At 41.1% G+C, this 26,221-nt stretch overlaps 1 protein-coding gene across 1 annotated transcript in view; it reads left to right on the top strand.

The window, feature by feature from the left end:
* Positions 1 to 1,235: 1,235 nt before the first annotated feature.
* The window catches only part of MAP3K15 (mitogen-activated protein kinase kinase kinase 15), a gene marked incomplete at both ends in the record, with an annotated part of 72,205 nt that continues 47,219 nt past the window's right edge, over positions 1,236 to 26,221 (top strand). Inside the window, 8 exons of the mRNA XM_079765657.1 lie at positions 1,236 to 1,551; positions 3,846 to 3,985; positions 5,913 to 5,936; positions 10,198 to 10,391; positions 15,049 to 15,217; positions 17,116 to 17,222; positions 21,957 to 22,127; positions 26,032 to 26,144. Of these exons, the coding sequence (XP_079621783.1) occupies positions 1,236 to 1,551; positions 3,846 to 3,985; positions 5,913 to 5,936; positions 10,198 to 10,391; positions 15,049 to 15,217; positions 17,116 to 17,222; positions 21,957 to 22,127; positions 26,032 to 26,144 (1,234 nt within the window). The remainder of the gene's footprint in view (positions 1,552 to 3,845; positions 3,986 to 5,912; positions 5,937 to 10,197; positions 10,392 to 15,048; positions 15,218 to 17,115; positions 17,223 to 21,956; positions 22,128 to 26,031; positions 26,145 to 26,221) is intronic.

Genomic DNA, 26,221 nt, shown 5'->3' with positions numbered 1-26,221 from the left:
TTTTTCCTCAAAGTGACACACTACCCGAGTTATGCTCAGTTTTTTGGCGAAGTTTGACACACCAAGCCCAAAAGGTTGCCCATCACTGCACTAGGGAATACTATGCAGCTATAAAAAAGAGGCATCTCTTCCCTTTTGGGAGAGTATAGATGGTCCTGGAAAATATCATGCTAAGTGAAATAAGCCAAACTGAGAAAGACAAATATCACATGATCTCACTTATTTATGGAATCTAATGAACAAAATGAATTGAGCAACAAAATGAGATAGGAGGCATGGAGGCATGGAACAGACTGACATACCTCGATGTGGGGTTGGGGGGACAAGAAGAGATAACCCAAAGAACTTATATGCTTATATGCATAGCCCATGGATGTGGGTAATAAGGTGCTGAAGACCTGGGGAGGTGGGGAGGAGCTGGGAGGAGGAGGGGAAAAAGGAGGTAAATGGGAGATACCTGTAATACTATCAACAATAAAAAAATATATTTAAAAATGAAAAAAAGTCATTGCCCAAACCAAAATAAATTAAAAAATAAAATAAAATAAATACAAGTGGTATTACTTTAGTGGTAATACTACTTTTTAATATTTGGGCCAAAATTGTGAGGTGGGTAAGATCCACAGTAAAAATTGCTGTGGGTTCACAGAATTTAATAGGTCAGACAGACAGACTACGTGGAGTTTATTTTCCAGATAAATATGTTGCTGGTGCATCCTGTTGTTTTGTCAAGTTCACAGTGACAATCGGGACGAGTGGGCCATGCTCTTGGCAATAAAAATCGGATGCGTTTTAAGGAAGCATTTTCTCGTCTCAATTCTGGGTTAAAACTACATCTCTATTTCGTTCAGAATTGAATAGTATTTCATTCGAACCAGCGCTTTGAAGGAGTTTTCACTCTACTTGAAAGTCCTCAAATTGTTTTGAGAAAAACAAAAGTCAGGCTGGAAGGCTGGCAACAACAAAATCCTCAAAGTCACGAATCCACCCTTCTCGGGGGGCGTTGCCCGGCCCTCCTGGCTCCCGCCCCTCCCCCAATTCCTCCCAGAACTCCCCGCGCCCTTGACCGTTAAGCCCCTCCGAGGCTATAAAAGGGACTGGGGGCAACGGTAACTTCTGGTCGCCACCTCAGGCTTCAAGAGGTGTTGACAGGACCACTTGTGGCCTCTCCTCGAGTGCTCTCGCCTACCAGTCAAGGCGGAGGTGGGACCAAGTAAGGTCCCGTCGAGCCACGCATGGAGGGTGGCCCCGGGACTCCCCCGGCTGAGGCGCTGGGGACAGCCACCGAACCCCTTCAGCGTCCGCCGTCGCCGGCAGAGCCAGGGAAGCCAGACGGGGCGGCCCCGAGCCAGGAGGGCCAGTGCCAAAGGCAGCGCTTTCTGAGGGCCGCCTACATATGTAACCAGAGCCCCGAGGACAGCGGCCCTGAGAAGGGAGCGCTCCAGTGCCTCGTGCGGGCCTGCGAGGCCCAGGGCGCTCGCCTCAGCACCATGCGGTTCGGGGAGCTGGACTTCAAGGAGACGACCATGCTCGAAGCCTTCTACAACGCAGGTGAGGCGGGCATCCCCTTCACCCCATCTCACGTCCCGTTTCTGTCCGCATCCCTCGCCCTCGGAAGCTCGCAGCGGCGCCGGCTCCTTCCCATCCTAGCACCCCTGACTCTTTTGACGAGAACCGGGCCTTTCGGGGAGGAGACAGTGGGTAGAGGTAGCATTGTACCTTTTTACAAATAACAAAGTGGGGGCCACCGGCATCTAGACCTCTTTAGGCTCGTCTCCTTCAACATCTGGCAACCCAAGAGAAAGCTTATAACCCAGACAATGCCGAGTTCCCCATCCCCACCAGTTACCCAACTTTTATTTTCTCACTCCTGCGTGTCCCTTCTGGCAGTGGGTTCCAGCCCCTGGGGAGCTTCTAGAACTCCCAAAGCCAAACCAACGTAGTCAGCGTCCAAGGACTGGGATGGTTTAATGTTTCCTGGGGGGACTCCATTTTCAGTCACAGGGGGAATTGGTGTAATACCATGGAGACAGTGTGTGGGGGCGGGAGGTGGGGCTCTTAGAAATGCCCCAGTGGTATTTTGCACACTTGAATTGAGCGCTGTCCAGCTCTCCAGCCCTCGGGCTCCAGCTCTCCCGCTCCAGCTCCAAGTCTCGCGCGTGCTCCAGCTCTGGGATCTCGCGTGCTCCAGCTCCAGGTCTCGCGTGCTCCAGCTCTGGGATCTCGCGTGCTCCAGCTCCAGGTCTCGCGTGCTCCAGCTCCAGGTCTCGCGCGTGCTCCAGCTCCAGGATCTCGCGTTCCAGCTCCAGGTCTCCAGTTTGCTCCAGCTCCGGGATTGCCCGCTCCAGTTCTCCTTCCAGGTCTCCTGCTCTGGCACTTTCCACCTCATGCTCTCTTGCTCTCCTGTACTCCAGCTCGCTCTCTCTCTCTCTCTCTCTCTCTCCCCCTCTCTCCCCTCTTTCCCTCCCTCTCTCTCACGCGCGCACTCACGCTCATGCTCCCCCACTTTCTCGCTCTCTTTTTCTTATTCCCTCACTCCTTTTCGCACTCTCTCCAGCTCTCATTCTGTCTTGCCCCCTCGATCTTTCTCGCTCTCTCCATCCCTCACTCCCTCTGGCACTCACTCTCCCTCACTTCCTCTCTCTACTCTTCTCCCCCTCCCTCCCTCCCTTCCACACTCTCTAAAAATCAGTGGATGGGGATTTAACAAAAAGGCCCAGTAGTGTAGCTCAGTGGTTGAGTGTTGACCCATGAACCATGAGGTCACAGGTTGGATTCTGGTGGGGGGCACATGCCCAGGTTGTGGCTCCATCCCCAATGGGGGGGGGCGGTGCAGGAGGCAGCCAATTGATGTTTCTCTCTATCCCATTCCTTTCCCTTTCTCTCTCTATAAAATAAAATAAAAACATTAAAGTAATGGATGCACCCTAGCTTGCAGTATAATGCTTCTATTTATTTATTTGTTTGTTTGTTTATATATTTATTTATTTTGCCTTGTCAGCTGGAAGAGCAACCTGTAAAGTGAGTTAAATCATGCTACACTTTGTATTACAAATATTTCACTGTGAGTGGTCTGATATGTCTCTCCCCTGTTCCGAATAGGTCTCTAGGACACAGCTCCAGGGGCATTTAAGCTACATTGTCAAGTTGATGGCAGGTGTGTGAGCCAGGAGCATGGCACAAAAATGTACAACAGTTTGAAATAGGATAAAGAAAAAAATGAACAAAATGTCTCTAGACAGGATGGATAAAGACATTATTTTCTAGTCATCATAAATGGACTGCTATGTTTAAGTGGAAATGTATAACCTCAAGCTAAACATAAATTTGGTCGTCTTACACCAAAAACAGCAAGTCAAAGAATACAAATGGTGCGGTACTATTATATAAAGCTCAAAGACGTACAAAACTAAACAATATACTGTTTAGGAATTCATACGTTATAATAATTTATAATATGCATATACATGTATACAGTTATATGCAGGAAACTGGTAAATACAGAGATCAGGACAGAGATGTTCTTGGGCAGGAGGGTGGGGCTCCCAATAGTACAGATGATGCTCTATGTCTTGGGCTGCATGGTGAGTGTGTCATTTTTCATTTCATTATACCTTATACATTGTATATAAGCTAAATTTATTCTTTTAATATGATATATTGCTTTTCTTCCAGAGTTCATGTGGTAGGTAATTTTAAGCAAATCATTCCTCACTTGTGCTTTACCTTAAAGGCCAGTAGAAAAACAAACTGTGGCAGCTTCCCGTTGGTGATCATTAGGAAGTGGATTAAGTAGATAGATCACCTCACTCACCTATGCCCTGTCCTCTCCTTGTTCATTTCAGATATTGCTGTGGTGGACATGAGTGATGTCTCCAGACAGCCTTCACTATTCTACCATCTTGGAATTCGAGAAAGCTTCAACATGACCAATAATGTGATCCTGTACTATGATACTGACTTTGCCACTGCTCTTTTATTGAAGGTAAAGGACATGGTTCACCTCTCCTGAATACTTCATTTTGGGAAAACAGTATTATATGTTTACTTGAAACAAATAAAGACTTGCTTGTACAACTTGATCCAAACCTATACATTAAAAAAATAATAATTGCTTGACTTAGATAATAAGATATTTAACAGTTATCAAAATGGGCAGAAAGTTTTATCATAGATATAGTGAATATTTATTGTTGTTTTTCCCTCAGTTTAAAGCCAAGTAAAACTGAAAACTTGTGTGTTTAGGCACAACTCAGTAATGATTGAGAACTTTTAAATGTACTTTGACAAGTTTTATACAAATGCTTTTTTGGATAACGTTCTTTTTAAAAAATGCTCATATTTGTAAATGTGAATGTCTAAGGTGAGTTACTACAAAATTCAGCTAATTAATATTGTTGAATATCTTAATGTTGGTCAGACAGTCTTGATCTGTGTTAAATCATTTGAGGAATAAAACATTAGTTTGTTGACAGCAGTGTTACTCAACCTTGATTGTACTTCAGAATCACTTCGAGCACTTGTCAATATCCCAGTTCCCAAGCCATACCCCAGACCAATTACATAACAGTCTTGAAGGAACTTTTTTTAACCTCCAGAGTCTGCAGCTAGGGTTGAAGGCCAGTGCCAGTGTTTCAGAGTTAACTTTCATAGACATCATAATTTTCTGATGGCAAGTTGGACACTTTTGTGTTTCTTGAGATTTAATATTAACCAGATTGTTCTGGGCTCGATAATAATTTGGGATTATTTCTTGGTGGAAATTCCACCTTCTTCAGATGTATAACCTTTATGTGTTATATACACATACACTTTATATAGGTGTGTGCTCTACTATAGCATAGAAATGTGTTTTAAGAAGTCATTCATAAGACATTGAAAGAAGAAGCTATTTTATTATTGTACTCTACATTGTAGAATAGTTTCCCAAAAGGCTATAAACCAATCTAAATTACTTTAGATATTAATTTCTCCTTTTACTGATTTTACTAAGATAGTTATTCTTAGAAATATTTAGAATTAAAAAAATATGAAAGGGTGCATTGTTAAGTATATTTTTATGAGAAACCTGAAATTAGTATGTATTTTTTCCCAATTTAATGCATTTTTTTTCTCAGCTGTGCCTCAGTGAATTCCTCTAGAAAGTCCTATGACCTAGATAAGTTTTAATTTTTAATGATATGGAATAATATTTCCTGAAATGAAAGTGGGTAGTCAGTTATATCTGACGCCTGAAGAAGCAATCTGCACTTGTCGTCAGAAAATAGACATCTCAGAATATGTAAAAACGTTTTATGGGGCAGCTCTAATTGTGTTTTCTTTCTCGGGCAAATGTTGGCTTGCAGTGCATAAATGATCCAATCAAGGGCTGCATAAACATTATGCTAAGTTAACTGACTAAAAATGTTGTCATTGCATTTGAAAATTCCTAGACAGCTATAGTGAGGGGTCAGGAATCCTACCAGTGACACCCCTTCCATAGGAAGATTTTCTGTGGGCGTGGCTACAGCCTTCACATGGATGAGTCAAGAAGCGTTTCAGAGCTGAGGATACCAGGGTGCTTCCCATGCACTTCCTCGCTGTCACTGACATTCCTCACTGGGAAGACAAGGTGTAGGGTATTCAGAACCCCAAACTTGAATCTCAATCTCTCTTGAGACAAAAGCATTGCCATTGTTATAGGGAAATTCTTCTAATCATATATGCCCCCCAGTAGTTCCAAAGCTAACCAATTATGATAAATTTTCCTTAGAACATGAATTTTGAAATTCTTAGAGGCTTATTTTATTTGAAGCTTTTTGCAGGGCAGATTTTAACTGATTTACTCTGGATGATTGGTTGGGACAAAGTACTTATGGAAATTAACTGTTTTGGAAAAACACTGTATTCAGATCATCTTTTTTTCTTTTCAGGATATGGTAACTCAGAAAAACACAGTAAGTATTATATTTTCAGATTTTTAACTTCATAAATGTAAATGGGTAAAAGGTATGCCTGAAAATCCCACAGATAGCAAAGTGATTTCTAATTGTGCCTGTTGATTGTGTTTCTAAGGGGGATAAGCTAGAACCCCCTGTCCTTCAAGCTGCCAACTAGCTCAGGCCCCAATCAGCTATCTACACTGTGGGCCAGAAGGCAAAGTCAGGCAAGTATACTTGTTCTTTGTTATACACTAGGACTGTGAGCCTGACCCGATGGGTGATTGCCAGAGGGGAGGAGAGTTGAGGGATTAGGTAAGAGAGGTAAAGGGATTAAGAAGTACATACTGGAAACTATAGAATAGTCACAGGGATGTAACCTACAGCATAGGGAATAGAGTCAGTATTGTAATAACTATGTATGATGCCAGTTGGGTACTGGAAATACCAAGGGGAACACTTTGTAAAGATATGATTATCTAATCACTATGCTGTACACCTGAAACCAATACAAAATAATACTGAAAGTAAACTGTAGTTGAAAAAAATTAAAAATTAAATCATATCTCAGCACTATATATATATATATATATATATATATATATATATATATATATATATATATAATTTATTTACTTTTGCTGGAACCAGTACCTAGTACCCTCATACTTCCCACCAAAGTTTTTCTAACAATGGAAAAATATGAACTTATATCCCAGTTAATATGAGGGCTTAGCTACATTTCCTGCCACAGATGTAAAGAAGTGGTACAGATTTATTTTTTTTTCTTTACTGATTAAGGTATTACATATGTGTACTTATCCCCCCATTTCCCCCCCAACCCCCCACTCATGCCCTCACCCCCCCTGATGTCTGTGTCCATTGGTTGGGCTTATATGCATGAATACAAGTCCTTTGGTTGATCTCTCCCCCTTATCTCCCCCCCCCTCCCTCTGAGGTTTGACATTCTGATCGATGCTTCTCTGTCTTTGGATCTGTTTTTGTTCATCAGTTTATGTTGTTCATTATATTCCACAAATGAGTGAGATCATGTGATATTTATCTTTCTCTGACTGGCTTATTTCGCTTAGCATAATGCTCTCCAGTTCCATCCATGCTGTTGCAAATGGGAAGTGGTACAGATTTCCAGTTCCTTCTGTCCCATTTATGTGCTAAAGTTGCCCAATTTGGCTTAAAAGTGCCTGCAATGGCATATTGATAATGCCGTGTTGGTTTGAACTGTATAATAAAGCCCCCACCCTAAAAACATTCAAATAAGATCATGTCCTTGGAAATTGTGCCAAGGTTATCCTGTACTTTTGAGTGCCCCCCAAACTGCCCATCCTTCTAGACCTATGTCTTTGTGGTTTGAGAAATTGTGACCTAGACTAGGAACTGTTCCTTTGTCCCCCCCCCCTTTTTTTTTGCCCTCAGCCTCCTTTCCAGTGGCCCTTCTAGAAGGGAAGCACCTCATGCCTCTTTTCCTATTTCACCTGGAGTTTCCAGAGGGAGAGGGAGAAAAGATCCCAGGAGGTAGAGGTCTCCTGAGGATGCCCTCCACAAGGGAGCAGGAGCTTTGCTTGACTTTGTCCCCTCCACAGAAGGCCCCAACCTGAAGCTGTGGGCCCCAGGCTTCTTCTCACCCATGCACAGTTCCTTACCTGAGGCAAAGCCTTCACCTTCCTCCAATTCAGAGGATGAAGTTCTAGAAAGAAAACAAGTGGATTACCATAGCAGCCTGGATTTAACAAGCAATCATGTAAAATGAGGCATGGGGTGATTTTGAGTTCCTCTTGGGGGAAAAATGGGAAGATATGTCACTTCATTTTGTCCCATTTACATACTGATATTGTCCACTTACAGGGGGTCTTTCCTGTTCTTTCTAGATTTCTGTTTCTTAAATTATCTTCTTCATGGAGTCGGGGAGGTGGGGGTCCAGTCAAAGGAGATTGAGCCTGGGGCCAGGAGACAGGTTGTAATCCAGCCCTGTCTCTGAGGAACTTTGGGTGGTCACTCCACCCCACCCCACCCTAATTATCAGTGTCCTCATCAATAAAAAGAGAAGGTTGAATTCTGTCGTTTTGTTCATAGATAACATTCAGTACTTAATGTCTGTCATTCCATTTTTGTCACTCAAGTGAAAAGGTGTAACTTGGATTTAATGCAAGGAATGTCTAGGAAACAGTTATTTCTTAAAACAAGAATTACATTAAGGCACAGTGCAAGGAAGAAAACTCTTTTTCCATCCTGACTGTTGGATATATCAGGGTCTACTTCAGGAGACTTAGTGTAATTCTGTTACCATTCCATTATATACCCTTCTTCACTAGAACATTCTCCCTCCTAAACAACCAGGAAGTCCTTTCATTCTTGTTCTAATTATACCATGACACCATTCTCCCTAAGTTTTTGTTGGTTTGTTTTATAGGAATGAAATTCTAAAGGATTTGGCAATTAATCTCTGCTAAATTTGGCATTACTTTAAAATTACTTTAGGTACTAGTTGCCATGCTTGATGTGGTATGAGAAATTAGAGCAGGGGAACAAAATAAAAGACCAGAGGTGGCTGGAAGGGTATAAAATAGCATCTAAGAGAAAAGGGTGAAGGGACATAAACCTTTGAGAGGTATTGTTTATGATAGTTTTCAAATGTCCACTAATGGAATATAGACAGTTATTTCTTCTACTTCAGATGCCATGGAAGTAGGGCAAACAAAAAAAAGGTTGGGTTCAGCAGAATGAACAGCTCACAACTAATGTTGATTAAATGGTGAAATCAAATATCAAAGTAAATGGGGTGCCTTTTAAAGACAGTCTGCTAACTTGCCCCTCATTATGGATTGGAGTAATGCTGCTTGGAGCTGGGGTCTGGTTCATATAACTTCAGAGTTTCATAAAATGACTTCTTTTTCATCTATCTTCAGTTATGTTATTTTCTACTGCTTTAAAGACAGTAAAGATAGCCACTTTCAGCATTTTATCACTTCAGAAAATATGTTTATATGATGAAAGATAAAGGTTGTGCCTTTGTGAAAATATAGCCAACCCCAAGAGATTATCTATTAAACCTTAGATCTTTCTGGTATTTTGTGATTAGTATACATAGTCCACAGATGTTCTTTAACTTTGTTTTAATTTTTCTTTGTAAGATTAACCATACCTTCAAAGTATGGTATATATATATTTTGCAGGTTGATTTCACCCCTGGAAGTAGCCTCTGTAATTAATGTATTTAACTTAGACGAAGCTGTATTCCTTATTTAAATTCTCATTTTTAGAGAAAGTGTGTTTTCCAAGATATATCTGCATTAGAGCAAAATGCCTAGATAACTTCATTAGTTTAGTATTTAAAATTAAATGCAAGAAGTCAGACGAATTATTTCTGGCACCATGTAAATTCTTTAAAACTTAGTGTCAAAAATTAACCATTGATTTAGTACACTTTAAAGGTAATTTTTATGCTTTACAAAGAATCACAATTCACAGTCAAATTGTAATCATTCCATAGGAAAAAATATTGTTTTACTAGTATGAGTATTATTTGGTAATATAAAATTTTTTAAAAGATTCTTTTTCAAAACATCTCTGAGACTAATCATATTTATTAGTATTCTTTCAAAACAATTCTTTTTTATTTTATTTTATATTTTATTGATTTTTTACAGAGAGGAAGAGAGGGATAGAGAGTTAGAAACATCGATGAGAGAGAAACATCGATCAGCTGCCTCTTGCACACCCCCTACTGGGGATGTGCCTGCAACCAAGGTACATGCCCTTGTCCGGAATCGAACCTGGGACCCTTGAGTCCGCAGGCCAACGCTCTATCCACTGAGCCAAACCGGTTTCGGCTCAAAACAATTCTTACTCAACAAAATTTATGATAGTTAACTCGTGGTTAAATTATCAAATAATACGGCTTTTCCATTAATGCTGAAAAAATGCCTTTACATTGCAATTCTTGGTTATCTTATTTGGGGGGCATGTAATTAAAATGATGTAATTTCTGAAATTTTAAACCCCTAAAACCTCTGCCAATGAAGTTCTGAGACATACACAGATCAGTTCAGTATTTAAAACCAAATTTTTGTCATATATCCATGTGCTACAGCTTGTGAAATCGAGTGGTTTCCAATTCTGTGCCTCATAGATTTGTAGTCATATTACACAGGTTGTGATAATACTTAAGCATTTTCTCCTTCCCTGTCCCACCAGGTTCCAAGTCCACAGCTATGCTTTTGCATCAATTGCTTTGTGAAACCTTTTCGTTTCTCTTTTCCAGGTGTCTAGTGGAAATTATTATTTCATCCCGTACATCATGACACCATGTGCTGAATACATTTGCTGTGAGAGCGATCTCCAGAGGCATGCCTCAGAGTACTTGCAACCCAACTGGGACACCATGCCGAATACCCTGCATGTGACCTTGGTGGACAGATTTACTAGCCTCCTCAGGAACATCCAAATAACCTCATGGTAACTCCCCTCAGGATTCAACAACCCTGGGCACTTTGTCACAATCTTCCCATCATGTTCATGGAGGCGATATCCCCTCAAAAGATCATAGTGCCTGGAGAATGGGGAACCCCTACCAATCATTTTTGTTTGTTTGTTTGTTGTTTTGTTTTGTTTTTAAATCTTTATTGTTGAGAGTATTACAGATCTCTCCCTTTTTCCCCCATTGCCCCCCTCCACCAGTTCCTGCCCCACCCTAGGCCTTCACCAACCCACTGTCTGTGTCCATAGGTAAGATCTTTGTTAATCTCTTCCCACACCCCTTCTGAGATTCGTCAGTCTGTTCAATGCATCTATGCCTCTGATTCTGCTTTATTCACCCATTTATTTTGTTCATTAGATTTCTTGTTTATTTTGATTTTAGATTCTATTGTTGATAGACATATTTGTTGCCATTGTTCATGTTTTTTATCTCTTCCTCCTCCTCCTCTTCCTCCTCCTCCTCCTCCTCCAACAACAACAACATTTCATATAATACTGGTTTGGTGGTGATGAATTCCTTTAGTTTTTTCTTGTTTGTGAAGCTCTTTATCTGACCCTCAATTCTAAATGAGAACTTCATTGGGTAGAGTAATCGTGGTTGTGGGTTCTTGCTATTCATCACTTTGAATATTTCTTGCCACTTCCCTCTGGCCTGCAAAATTTCTGTTGAGAAAGTAGCTGACAGTCTTGATCTTTAACCTTTGGCATTTTAATTATGATGTATCTTGGTGTGGCTCTCTTTGGGTTCCTCTTGTTTGGGACTCTCTGTGCTTCCTGGACTTGTAAGTCTATTTCTTTCACCAGATATGGGAAGTTATCTGTCATTATTTTTTCAAATAGGTTTTCAGTATCTTGCTCCCTCTTCTCCTTCTGGCATCCCCATAATGCAAATGTTGGTATTCTTGAAATTGTCCCAGAGACTCCTTACACTTTCTTTTTTTTGGATTCTTTTTTCTTTTTGCTCTTCTGATTGGGTGTTTTTTTGCTTCCTCAGATTCCAAATCATTGATTTGATTCTCAGAATCCTCTACTCTACTGTCTAATCTCTGTAAATTGTACTTTATTTCAGTTAGTGTATGCTTAATTTCTGATTGGTCCTTTTTCATGTCTTTGGCATTCTCACTATGATCCTTGAAAGTCTCATGAAGATCCTTGAGTAACCTTATAGCCATGGTTTTGAACTCTGTATCCAGTAGTTTGCTTGCTTCTATTTCTTTCATTTGTGACATGTTTCTTTGTCTCAGCATTTTGGCTGCTTCCTTGTGTTTGTTTCTGTTATTAGGTAGAGCTGCTATGTCTCCTGGAATTGGTAGAGTGGCCTTGTGTGGTAGGTGTCCTGTAGGGCCCAGTGGATCAGCCTCCCCAGTCACCTGAGCTGGGCACTCTATGTGTATCCCTGTGTGGGCTATGTGCATACTCTTGTAGTTGAGCCTTGATTGCTATTGGTGTCACTGGGAGGAGTTTACCTCCAGGCCAATTGGCTGTGAGGACCAGTTGTGACTACAATGGGAGAGCTGCTGTGAAGGAGGCCAGGCCCAGCTGTGAAGCAAGGAGGCTTGTGCTGGGTCTTTGGCCTTTTATTGACAGGTTTGATACACGCTGCCACCAGCTGCAGCTTGTTTGAGAGATGCAAACAGTGTGGACCACTGATTGATACTCAGATTTGGTTGCCATTCAGCCCTGCGATAGGGGAGGTCCCAGGACAGGAACAATGACCCCTGCAAGCACCCCTGTCTGGGAGAAAGATGCCCCTAAGTTCCTGCCCTGATGCCAGATAGGCCAGTTCCTCCCAGTATGTGTCTGGGTTCTCCAGAGCCGCCTGGTGCTAGGAATCTGAGTAAGTTCGTGCACTGGCCCTTTAAATGGAACACCTGGGTCTCCAGCAGCCTTGTGTCTCTGCCATAATCCCTGCTGGTTTTACAACCCATAGTTAGGGGAACTTCTCTTCCAAGCTCATGAACCCTAGGCTGGGACCCCTTTCTCCTCAGGGGTGGCCTCTTTTGATTTGGTTTAATTTCAAAGGACTTGAAATACCTGCTAGTTGATTCACACCTTGAACTGGCAGATACCTAGCAATGTTAGTGAGAGGTTAAATGGTGCTAATGGTTTAAAAACATCTATAATGAGGATGGCAAAGTTTTTAGCTCAAGTGCCAACTCTTAATTGGTAAAGGCTGCCTGAAGCCCTGTGCTGAAAATGGGTTGGAAGCCATTTCCAAGTTCACATTCATTAGCAACATCTTCCCTGGTTCCCAGAGGTAGAAATGGCTGCATGCTTATTACATATTTGATGTCCTCAAGCCATACTCAACTTGGTGTTTTCTTTATTTATTTACAAGTTACTGTTCTTATTAGGTTTCTTAGTTTATTAAAACTATTTTTCAGAATTACCCTTGAAAAGAAGACTAAAGCATAACTTTTTACTTGTCAGGCTAAACTAATAATGCCTTAATAGCTTTGATGCCTTTATAGTCCACCAAATGAATAATGGCTGTCATCCAAGTTAATGACTCATTAGATTAATAATAGAATTTTATGCTCAATAATAGAATTTTAAACACTGGTAGAATCTGCTAATTTGCTTATCATTGGGGTAATAAGCAATAGGCCAGAAAATAAAATATTAAAGCAATGCAGTGATATGTATATATGTTGTTAATCCTCACCCAAGGACATTTTTTCCATTGATTTTTTTTTTTTTTTTTTTTTTTTTTTTTTTTTAGAGAATAGGAGGGAGGGATCAAGGGAGAGAGAGAAACATCTTTGTGAGAGAGACACACTGATTGGTACCTCGCACACACACCTGACAGGGGCCAGGGATCAAACCTACAACCCAGTTACATGCCCTTGACTGGAACTTGAATCTGTAACCTTTTGGTGCAGGGTCGACACTCTAACCGTCAAGCAACACCAACCAGGGCTGCACTGATATTTTTATATCAGAGTGCTTTCTGTGGGGCATTACTTTATTCTTTAAATGTTTTTTAATTCTTCTTATAAGCATTGGACGAGCCTGTGTATTGTATATACAGTTATTTGGCATAGATTTATAATTAGCCAAAGTAAGTAACAGTTCTTATTCTTATACTAGAGGCCCGGTGCATGAAATTCGTGCATGGGGGGGGGGGTCCCTCAGCCCAGCCTTCACTCTCTCCAATCTGGGATACCTCTCACAATCCAGGACTGCTGGCTCCTAACTGCTCGCCTGCCTGCCTTCCTGATTGCCCCTAACTGCTTCTGCCTGCCAGCCTGATCACCCCCTAACTACTCCCTTGCCAGCCTGATTGATGCCTAACTGCTCCCCTGCCAGCCTGTTTGCCCCTAACTGCCCTCCCCTGCAGGCCTGGTCCCCCCCCAACTGCTCTCCCATGCAGGCCTGGGTCCCCCTGAACTGCCCTTCCCTGCAGGCCCGGTCACCCCCAACTTCCCTCCTCTGCCCGCCTGGTCACCCCTAACTTCCCTCCCCTGAAGGCTTGATCACCCCCAACTGCCCTCCCTTGCAGGCCTGGTCCCTCGCAACTGCCCTCCCCTGCTGGCCTGATCACCCACAACTGCCCTCCCTTGCAGGCCTGGTCCCTCCCAACTGCCCTCCCCTGCTGGCCATCTTGTGATGGCCATCTTGTGTCCACATGGGGGCAGGATCTTTGACCACATGGGGGCAGCCATATTGTGTGTTGGAGTGATGGTCAATCTGCATATTACTCTTTTATTAGATAGGATAGAGGCCTGGTGCATGGGTGGGGGGCCAGCTGGTTTGCCCTGAAGGGTGTCCTGGATCAAGGTAGGGATTCCCTTGGGGCATGGGGCGGCCTGGGCGAGGGGCCTGTGGTGGTTTGCAGGCCGGCCATGCCCCCTGGCGACCCAAGCGGAGGCCCTGGTATCTGTGGTTTATTTATCTTCTACAATTGAAACTTTGTAGCCTGGAGCGGAGCCAAGCCTCCTGCTTGCTTCGTGGCGGCAGCCATTTCTGTTGGGACTTATGTATCTTCTATAATTGAAACTTTGTAGCCTAAGCGGATGCCTGGGCTGGCCAGGGTGTGTGGAAAGCTTGGCATCCTCCATTGCCGGGGGCAACCCTAGCCTCCTGCTCTTTCCAGCCCTGTGGATGCCACCATTTCTGTTGGGACTTATGTATCTTCTATCATTGAAACTTTGTAGCCTTGAGTGGAGGCCTAGGCCGGCAAGGGCAGGTGGGATGCTTGGCTTCCTCCATTGCCGGGGAAACCCAAGCCTCCCTCCTGCTCTCTGTGGCCGTAGCCATCTTGGTTGTGTTTATTTGCATATTCATTCCTGATTGGCTGGTGGGCATGGTTGGTGGGCGTGGCTTGTGGATGTAGCGGAGTGGTGGTTAATTTGCATATTACTCTTTTATTAGATAGGATGTTTCTCTTTTTCTGCAGACTTATTTAATTGAGCTTATTCTCTTTTTTTAATGAACAGTGTAATTTTACTCTCTCTAGTTAAGTCATTTCAGCTACTTAATGGGTTGACAGTATTACCCCCTGATTGACAATACCCAGTCTCCATTTAAAAATTACTTGGAAATTGGACCACAAATTTGAATCACTCTGTGGTCATTATAAGTCAGCCTGGATGCATGGAGATGCAGCCTGAGGTTTTCATGTTTCCCTTTCCAGTATTTATGACAAAGAAACCTTGTTAAATGACATCCAGAGATCCAGAGAGATATACAAGGGCAATGAACTGGCAAAGGAGCTGGCTCGGATCAAATTCCACATAGATGATACCGAGATTCTGACTTCAGATATCATCATTAATTTACTGCTGTCCTACCATGATATCCAGGTATGCAATATAAGTTTACCTGAGGTTAACACATGCAGAGTTCTTCCTTGGCATGAGAAATTCCTCATATGAAGTACTCTTATACTAGGTGCACAGTTAGGTAGCTTTTTTATAGACAAAATAGTATGTGGCTATGTCCTAGGTCACCTGTATCTGTTGTAGTGGAGATATTGGAGAAGGTTTTGTCATATCAGATGGCTACTCCAACGAAATCTCATATATGGTATTGCTCACTAAAAGAAATGCAAAATTTAACAGTTTTTATGCACTTTAAGGTAGGCATTGTACCAAGCCCTTTGCAAATCCTAATTTAATTCATATTCAAAACAGGCCTATTAGTTAAATACTCTGATTATTCCCATTTTGCAAATAAGGAAGATGAGGCACAGAGAAGTTAAGTGACTTGCCCAAGGTCACACAGCAGTTGGCAAAGTCAAGTATTCAAACTAAGGCAACTGGCTTCATTGTCCTTGCTCTTAACTCCTCTGCTATGCTGCTTCCTTTAGGCCTTTGTCACTTCCTTCTTTGTTTACCATCACCCATCAGTGACAGGAAGAGAAGGAGTAGTGGACAGGAAGTAAGACAAGTGTCAGAGACTTCTGGAGAATTTCTGAGACAGGGTTTGTGGGATGTGGTACCATGGAAATGGGCCTGTCTTCCTTCCAAATTTAATTCTGTTGAGCCATTTCTAAGGATATATTGCCTTCCTTCCCTTTGGAGGAATGTACAAGGCAATGTACCTTATCTTCATAATTCCACAAAGCCATATTGGGGATTGTTGGTTAGAGGTCTTTAAATCTAAACGAGAGAGGCATTCATTTAGGACCTGAACCAAGAACAGAGTCAGTCACAAAGGAACTCATGCCCCTAGTGATAAACAGATGCATCTGATTGATTTTAATAGGATTTAACAATGATTAAATTATGTCCCATGGGACAAGAGAATGGGAATGGCCTTTTTTGAAGTCTTCCTGAGCTGCTGCCTTTCTCCTGTCCTTGCCTTCACACATCTCTTCTTTTTATAACCTTACATTAGTGGAACTCTCAGGCATAAAGGTGAGCCAGAAGCTTCTTGGAATACACTCTCCTTGGGCAGCTGCATCCAGGTACAGAGCCACAAAAAAGGCATGGGATTTCGGTGGGAAGTCCTGTGCTAACTATTTCTGGCTCTCGGCAAGTTGGCCAATAACAGTAATTCTAAGCCTGGCTGAAAGGGTAGCAGATGGCACTGCTCAGAGGGGACCCAGATGAGACAAACTAGGTAGCAATTTTTCCCTAGGTGATTATGCAGTTTAGGGCAGTGGTTCTCAACTGGGAGACATGTGGCAGTGTCTGGAAGCATTTTTGGTTGTCACATCTACGAGGTAGAGGCCAGGGATACTGCTTAACAGGATAGTGCCCCACAACAACAAATGACCCAGCCCAAAAATGTCAGTAGTGCCAATGCTGCGAAACACAGGTTTAGATTAATTAATTTGTTTCTGGCAAAATAGGAATGACTGGGATGTTTCTTCCCTTTATGTAGCAAATGACTGCAAGATTTCTTATATGTTTATGTCCAGATCATTTTAACCCATAGCTAGGTGCTGGTGGTGGTAACTCTCAAAACATAGTAACTTTTTTCTGGCTGCTGGATTGTAAGTAACTTCACTGCTGTCTGTAAGGAAGGCTTATATTTAAATGCATAGGCTGTCTCATGTTTATTACTGTTCAGAAAACATAGTAACTCAAAACATAGTAACTTTTTTCTGGCTGCTGGATTGTAAGTAACTTCACTGCTGTCTGTAAGGAAGGCTTATATTTAAATGCATAGGCTGTCTCATGTTTATTACTGTTCAGAAAAACCTATGAAGATCTTTGTTTCCTCCCTTTCTTACCTTGGGACCTCTTGCCAACAGGACTATGATGCAATGGTAAAGCTGGTAGAAACACTGGACATGCTGCCTATGTGTGATTTGACCGACCAATATAATATTAAATTCCACTATGCATTTGCACTGAACGGGTAAGGATGATAATGTACTTACTGTATAGAATTTTGAAATAACCCACCTGTTAATTTCTGCTTCCTTCATTTACTCAGTGCTCATTGAGTATGAGCCAGATCATGTGTTCAGTGTCAAGGTTATGAAAATGGGCAAGGTCTGGGTCTTCAAGGACTTTATCTTTGGAACATATATTCTACCTGTGTGGTCAGCATGTAATTAAAGCTTGCTAGCTCAGAGCGATAAAGGTCTTAATGAAGGTTTGTCCAAAGTGTTATGGAAACATAGCAGAGGGAGGAAGTCATTCTGCTTGGGCATTTTCTGGGGTCTTTTGAGCAGGGATTTGAAGACTTAGTAAGAATTACCTCATAGCCCTGGCCTGTATTGCTCAGTGGTTACAGTTTCAGCCCATTTACTGAGGGGTGTCAGGCTCGATTCCCAGTCAAGGGCATATACCTGGGTTGCAGGTTTGATCCCCAGCCCCGGTCTGGGCATATGCGGAAGGCAACCATGTCTCTCTCTCTTCCCCCTCCCTCCCACCTTTCCTCTCTGTCTGAATAACAATGGAAAAAATATCCTCGGTGAGGATTAACAGCAACAGAAAAGAATTACTTCATGGGCAGGAGAGAGTGGGATGGAGGTGGTGAAAAGGCCATTCCACTTGACCAGAACAGAAGAGTGAGCATAGAGTGCATGTGCAGTGTGTCTTCAGGGAATAGTCTGTGTGACCAGAACACAAGTTGCAGGTAAAGCAAATGCATGCAATCTGATCCTGAATTTTCTGTAAGTATAATTTGGCCAGCTGTCAGCATAGTTACAGTAGGATCTGGCATTAGGTACACTTTTGAGGAAGTTTAGGGAATTACCTTATACTGATAGAGGAGAAAATAGTGGTGGGCAAATAGTGATTTTTCCTGCATTACAGTTGACCTGTAAGTCTCCAGAAGTGGAGCAAATCATGTCCATATATTAGCTACTAAAGGTTAATAGTGCCCTAACCGGTTTGGCTCAGTGGATAGAGCGTCGGCCTGTGGACTCAAGGGTCCCAGGTTCGATCCCGGTCAAGGGCATGTACCTTGGTTGCAGGCACATCCCCGGTAGGAGATGTGCAGGAAGCAGCTGATCGATATTTCTCTCTCATCGATGTTTCTAACTCTCTATCCCTCTCCCTTCTTCTCTGTAAAAAAATCAATAAAATATATATATTTTTAAAAAGGTTAATAGTAATGAATGATGTTTGGCCCTAAGATGGCAAGGTCTCCCTGTATTATAAAAGCTGTCTTGAGCTGGCCAGCTTTTCCTGATAGCTTCCACTTCACTGTATTCAGAAACCCATTCAAGACTGCTTCAAGTTTCCATTGAGCAGTTAAACGGCTTGCCTTTCAGTGGTATGAAATTCTTTATGAGCAATTTTTATTTGCTGCTGCTTTTACAGACAGGATTTGATTAGATATGCTAATGCAACGAGAAGATTCTGACTAGGAATTCAAGCAGCAGGCAAAACAATGGTCTGGAAAAATAACAGAATCAAAGTCCTAGGTTAAACCCAACAAAGCCTGCCTGTCATAAAATTAGAATATACTCATTTTACTCCCTGCATCTTTGGGGCAAGACCTCCAACTCAAGTAAAGTTTAACTCATTGAATTACTCAGTAAGTGGAGGGGAAACTGAATGCATGACACATTGGTTAGGATTTCTGATGTATCACACTAAAAGAGTTAAAGGTGAGTGAAAGAGAAGAAGATTCTCTATGGGCCCTAGAAATGTGTGTAGAGATGAGATTAGATGAATGTTATTGAATCCAGCCCACACTAGAGGGGCTGTAGGCTTCTTTCAGAACCTACAGCAGTCACCTTAGCCTCAGCCTCTGAGCTATCCAGTCAGGCCATTGCTCAGGTAGAAGGACTTGTCCCCAGGAGGGCAGCGTGGGTTCATTGTCTCTATAGTAACCACCAGCCTCGTTTTCTTTGTCTCTTCTGTTTATGTTCATTAATATGACTCATAAGGGTTTTTTAGTATATAAGTTTTCTCTTATTTTGTTTTTTCTTTTTCTTATTCATTTGTTGAAGAAGTATTTGTCCTGTAGAGCTTCCAAAGTTTTGGGTTTTACTGATCGTATGCCTGTGGTGACATTAGTGAGCTTCTCTGTCCCCTTTTTCTCCCTGTAAGTTGGTAGTTAGATATGGACACTTATTTCAGATTCTGGTCTGAATTTTTAAAAAGTATACTTAATAGTTGATTGTGTACTTTATCTGTTTTTTATTTTTTTGTGATGCTAATGGCCCTTGATGATCATTGCCTAGATCCATTATTTTATTAGAGGTCACAAAATAGTAATATTTGAATTTTATATTTAATTCCGGAGTTATTAGCACAAATACTTTATAAAGAGAAATTTTCCCTCACCAGTGACTTGGTTACCCTGGTCTACAGTTTGTATGAGAAAAGAGTTTATGTGCTTGAGTTTTGCCTTGATCAGTTTTCAAAAACAATGAGTTAGCTCCTTAGCATCCTCCAAAGGTGACCAATGAGGTTTTATAAGATCATTATGAACTCATAATTTTAATATAGTTGATAAGTTTCAATCCCCTATAGTTCTCATTTTTATTTTATTAAACTTATTGGGGTGACATTGGTTAATAAAATTATGAAAGTTTCAAGTGTACAATTCTATAATACATCATCTGTATATTGCACTGTGTGTTCAAGGTCTATTCTTGATGCTCTAACCATCCCCTATTTTACCGAACACTGATTCAACTTGGCTTTTGAGTCTTTTTGCTATGAGCTGAGTAGCTTCTTTGTTTTTTGTATGTTAATATGTTCTAGGATCATTTAGACATATCTGGAACCAGCCAGTCCTCCAAGGAGTCCTGATTCCTTTTAGTGAGATATTTACAGATTCTAATCAGGACGTGGAGGTTCTCACTGATCATTATTTAGGACCTTTTTGGTAGAGCTAAGGAAACTATTCCATGAATTCATACGGATGTTCCAATTCAAATTTAGGACTAGATGATTTTTATTAACTTCTTTGATTTTATGTGTGTTCCTCTTATGCTGAAAAATCTGGTTCTTGGTAATGTTAACATTATTTGTTGTATTTCATACTAAAAGATATATAATATTTTCAAAGTACCAATACCAGTATTGTCACTAACAATATGATTACTAGAAACTATTTAAGATTTCTTTGCATTTATGTTTTTTTCCTTAGGCTATATTTTTTAGAAAAATACAGTCAAATTGCTGTGTTTTAAAATCATATGAATTAGTTTCTCTTTTGTGGGTAAGCCATCAACCAGATTCATAGGCTCATTATTTATTTTGTCCTAACCACAAATTCAAATGGTATGTTCATTGCCAAGCAGTGTTTTTAGGGAACACTGTTTTAAAATTTTTATTTTCTTTTCTTTTATAATTATGTAAAGTCTTATATAGTTTCAGAGTCAAATTCCAAGAAGTGGAATCTCTACCCCTGTTCCCTTCATCATGTTTTCTCTCTCCACCTATTGGTAGCCACTTTTATTACCTTTTGGTTTACCCTTCCATTTTAAGACATAAAAACAGATACATAAAGAACAGACCCAGAAACAAGGAGGCGTGGATCAAACTGTCGGGCCTCAGAGAGAGGGTAAGGGAGGGTGGGGGTAAAGGGGAGAGATCAACCAAAGGACTTGTGTGCAAGCATATGAGCCTAACCAGTGGTTAAGGACAACAGGGGCTGGGGGCATGTGTGGGGAGGGGTGTGGGATGGGAATGGGGGGATGAGGACAAATATGTGATACCTTAATCAATAAAGAAATTTTAAAAAAAAACAACCAGATACATATATTTATTCACATCCCTCTTAAATAAAACAAAACAAAACATTCTCTTCACAGTATTCAACACCTTGCTTTCTTGACTTAACAACATATTCTGGAGATCTTTCCATAGCAGTATTACAGAGATATTGTTTCATTTTTTTGTATAAATGTTTAATATTTTATAATATGAACATGAATATCATTAGCCACAGTTGATTTAATCAATCACCACTACTGATGGACATTTGTTTCCAGATCTTCACAGGAACACTTTTAACATTTTACAGCTACAAACTCAGGTTGTTTTGTGGCAATAATTATTTTAACAACTATCTAAGGAATCCATTTCCTATGTGTAAATGAAACATTTACCATATAATTAAATAATAGAGAAGAATGTGATTTATGAATATAGAAATAATTTTCCAAATTTCCTGTTTTGGTGGGTGTAACATGAGATAGGAAAACAGGACTTACTAAAGTCCTTTCCTGTTAGAAGATGGCAAGGCATTTCAGGTACATTTCAAAATTCATCTGGGCCTTGAATTTGGGGGTCCTGCCATTTTCCAAAGAGCCTTTTATCAAACTATCTCATCCTCATGATTTAGGCTTAGCTTTTAAAATCCTTGCTCTCCATCTAGTTACAGGAGGCTGCCATATTATTTTTGTGCTTCCAAATACATTAATCACCTTATGCTCTCATTGGCAGTATAGGTCTAACTTAAAGAGAAAGGATCCATTAGGGAATAAGATTGTGTGAAATTCACTGGTGTGGATCTTAAGTAGCTCTTACATTTAAATATGAAAAATGAAATATAATTTAGATTTTTTTCCAATAAAGTACAGCATCCTTACACCCAGCCCCTCAGAGAATGAATGTATATACTAGTAAGCTCCTGTGTCTTGATTCGGACATTCATGATCTTATCACATGAATCTTTCAGGAAAAACAGCGCAGGCGACCGTGAGAAGGCTTTGCAGATCATGCTCCAGGTTCTGCAGAACTGTGACTGCCCAGCCCCTGACATGTTCTGCCTGTGTGGAATGATCTACAAGGACATCTTTTTGGATTCACACTGCAAAGATAATGCCAGCAGAGACAGCGCCATTGAGTGGTAAACCCTCAGCCCTAGTCAATAGCATGTGCATTTCTGCAAAGAACAGAGTTGCAGTGGCTAAAATGTCACATCTCTTTCCTATATGTGTGTGTCTGCTTGTCTGCTGGCAGTGAAAAAACATGCTATAAACGTGGTTTGGGAATTACCACATTCCTTTTTCCCTAAGGAAATCATTAGAGACAGGGTATTTTTACTGGTGACATTCATCCCACAAGTTCACTCATTTATAGGGGCAAGAAGGAGGATTGGCATGCTCCTTCCCAGCTACTCTTTCCAGAACCTTGTTGTATTATTGTCAGGCATTGTCTTTTCAATGAACTATTAATTCATTTATCCATCCATCCATCCAACAAAGGTTTATTGGGGGTTTACTGTGTGTGTGCCAGAAACTTTTGTAGACGGTGGGGATAAACACATAGCAGATGGACCTTGCATTGCTAGTAAGGAAAATCAGACAAAGTAAAATATATAGAATGTGAGCTAATGGTGAGGGCTTTGGGGAAAAAAGCAGGGAGGGGGAAAAGGAGGGTTGGGAGGAATTGTCTGAAGTTTTAGGTAGGGTAGTCAGTGCATGTGAATAAAGGCGTGAAGATGGTGAGGGAATGAGCTTTACAGATAACTGGAGAAAGTGTTCCAGGGGAGGAAGACAGCAAGGGCAAAGATCCTAAGTGCTGGGCCCACTCCTGAAGTTGCAGTCAGCTGGAGGGTCTGCATGGCTGGAAGGTTCAAGATGGCCTCACACGGATTTATCAGCTGGTGCTGGTGGTGAGCCTCCATTCTTTGCCATGTGGTTCTAATCCTGGTAGACCAGCTTTCTTACATGGTGGGTTGCATTTCTAAGCAAAGGTAGAAGCTGCAAAGCTTCTTGACCTGTAGGATCAGGAACTCATACAAGGTTAGTTAAACCACATGGTTAAAGCAAATCACATAGCCATCCCAAATTTAAGAGAAATAGAGTTCATGTGTGGGTGGGAGAAATGGCAAAGTCATATTGCAAAGGCACATGCACAGTGGGATGGGAGAAGTTTGTGGCCATTAAACAATTTACTACAGGGGCAAGAGCAGAAGCAAGGAACAGAAAACTATTGAAATAATTCAGGATAGAACTAATGGTGGCTTAAAAGAGAGTGGTGATGAAAATGATGTCAGAACCTGGATGTCTTTTGAAGGTGGATCCAACAGTTCACATTATCCATTTCCATCACAAGAGGTCTTGTCGTTGCCATTCTACTCTCATTTAATTCTTTAATTCTCATATTCTCTCTCTCTCTCTCTCTCTCTCTCTCTCTCTCTCTCTCTCTCTCTGTGTGTGTGTGTGTGTGTGTGTGTGTGTGTGTGTGTGTGTTCTCCTTCCATATATATTGGAGGCTCTGTCTTCTAACCTCTTCTCTCTGTCCACACACTTCCTTGGTGATCCCAACCAGTCCTACACCTTGGGACCCTTATCTGGTCTTCAGCTAAACCTCTGACCTAAGCTGTGGCCTCACATTGCCCCCTCTTTGCCCACCTGTTTTGCCTTGAGATGGTACTGATATTTACAACTACCCATGTCCAAAGTTAAAGTTATTTCCTCATCTTCAAAAGGTATGGCTTCCAGTGCCTTGCTTCTTTACCACAGTTAGCCTCCTAGGCTTAAACTTTTAGTTGATGTTTGATAAGTTTCACTTATTCTCCCATATAATCAGTCCCCAATTTTAGCCCTTCTATGAGTCTTCCCTCACTCCCTGCCAAACCTTTTCCATCACAACCACCTCTAATCAGCACTTTTTTTGTTTTACTTTCTTGCCAGGAATGTTCTAATAGTATCCAAATGGGCTCCATCCTTGGTGTCTCTCAGGTCTGTCATTCTAAAGCTCAAGAACCCCACCATGGCTCCCCATTCACTATTAAATAAAAATACAATAGAGCATCATCTGGGTGCTCTGCAAACTTTCCCCAACCTACCTCTAGTCCTATTTGCCAAGGCCTGATGTATGTCCAATTAAACTAAAGTTTCTTGGGAGCTCCCCAAACTCCCATCTCTGCTCCCACCGTTTTCTATGCTAAAGGTTCCCTTTCCAGATATCTATTATATCTATATCCATCTTCATGCCATATCTGAAGGCTCTAAGGATGACCCATATGTCTTCTGTGAGTCCCTCTATACTTGCATATTTATTACATTCACGCTTGTATTTTCACTAATTGTGTGTGGATCTTACCATTTTTACCGTAGTATAGGTTCTTAGAGGGCAGGGACTTCGTGTTATTCTTAGTTCATCCTCAGTAGTACCTAATTATGTATGGCAGAGAGGAATCACTCAGGGTAAGGAAGGGAAAGGGTAAGAAAAGGAAATTAACATTTGGTAGAGCCAGAATAGGAAGCTGTGTACCCACTATGGTGGGCAAGAATTCAAACCCTGGGTCAGGAAATTATTACCTGTGGATCCTTCAAGAAAGTTATAGGAGCCTTTCTCTATCTACTTCAAAAGGTAGTGGTAGCGGGCACAGGAGCAAATAAAGCTTAGTTTCCTAGTCAGGGTATGTTGGCTCAGGTCAGACCGTAGGGATTGTCTAACCCAGGCCCTTAGATACAGATATGGAACATGTGGTTCAGGGAGGTCAGGAGCTGGCCCAAAGTCACAGAGCTGGTCACAGACAAACCTGAGACTGCAATCCTGACTCCCAAGTTCAAGTCTTGTCTGCCCCTAAGCTGAGCGTCTTTGATTTATTGATAAGAGACATAGAGAAGTCACCTTGTCTGACCTCTTCCTAGATAACTTTCATACTAAAAGAATATGAAAAAATATATATAATAGGATATGGAATTTAAAATCCCCAAAACATACAGGGGAAAAGGTTTCAATTTTATTGGAATTTTGTTGGCTGGGTTTGGAAGGACTATCTTGGTATCCTCTGGTCACTCTGAGGGTACTTGTATAATGACCCAAAGTTCATAAAACCAGATTTTAATGCCCTTAAATAAATTCTCACTTCCACAATTAATATTTTGTTAGAGTTTAATTCTCTTGTCACACAAGTGACAAAACAACTTCTATTTTAGATGTCCTTGGCATACTTCATTGATCAGATTCTTTTTTCTGATCATGGTACTCATAGTCACTCATAGAAGAGAAATAAGTTTTTATGTATAGAATAATGAATAAATAAGAATTAAAAGTGGTACTGTTAACCTTTTGGTATAAACATGGTATTCATAGTTTCGTGTCTTTATCCTAATGCAGTGGTCGGCAAACTGTGGCTCGCGAGCCACATGCGGCTCTTTGGCCCCTTGAGTATGGCTCTTCCATAAAATACCATGGCCTGGGCAAGTCTATTTTGAAGAAGTGGCGTTAGAAGAAGTTTAAGTTGAAAAAATTTGGCTCTCAAAAGAAATGTCAATCATTGCACTGTTGATATTTGGCTCTGTTGACTAATGAGTTTGCCGACCACTGTCCTAATGTAATAGATCCCTGCCCTTTCTGTCACTTTGTGCCACTGCTCTTATAGTTTTTTGAACTCCAGGATTCTGGTGATTCCATTTTGTGAAATGAGAAAACAAACAAATGGCCTACAGAGAAATAGCCTATAATTGATGCAATTTCTATATAGTAAAAAATGCTCCACGTACAAATGGAATCTAACTCTAAAAATGAGATTTGGACATCAAATTGTGGTCTCCTTTTTTGCGGTAGGATTATAATAGGTTTTCAGTTTCTTTTGTACATTTGCTACTATGACATTTTAAAGATGTTCGAGTGCTGCATGTAGCTGTTTGTAAAGATTGGGAAGGAAAGCTGGAAATCAATAAATTAGAGTAGTATAAATTTTCATGAGAAGGTTGGTTTGTACCATATTCACACATTTTTTTCCTACCATAATAAGATGATATAATAAGAACTGAGTGGTTCTGTAATTGTAGGTATCGCAAAGGTTTTGAGCTCCAGTCATCTCTTTATTCTGGAATTAATCTTTCAATTCTGCTGATAGTTGCTGGACAACAATTTGAAACATGCATGGAACTAAGGAAAATAGGTAAAGTTACTTATTATTGCAGATGTTGATGCTTTGATCATACAAGTTCAGCATTACAAATTATGGTCACAAAACTA

The sequence above is a fragment of the Cnephaeus nilssonii genome (assembly GCF_951640355.1).
Source record: "Cnephaeus nilssonii genome assembly, chromosome: X".
NCBI classification, from domain to species: Eukaryota; Metazoa; Chordata; class Mammalia; order Chiroptera; family Vespertilionidae; genus Cnephaeus; species Cnephaeus nilssonii.
The sequence above is the reverse complement of the archived record's forward strand: the minus strand, read 5'-3'. Positions and strand labels throughout refer to the sequence as shown.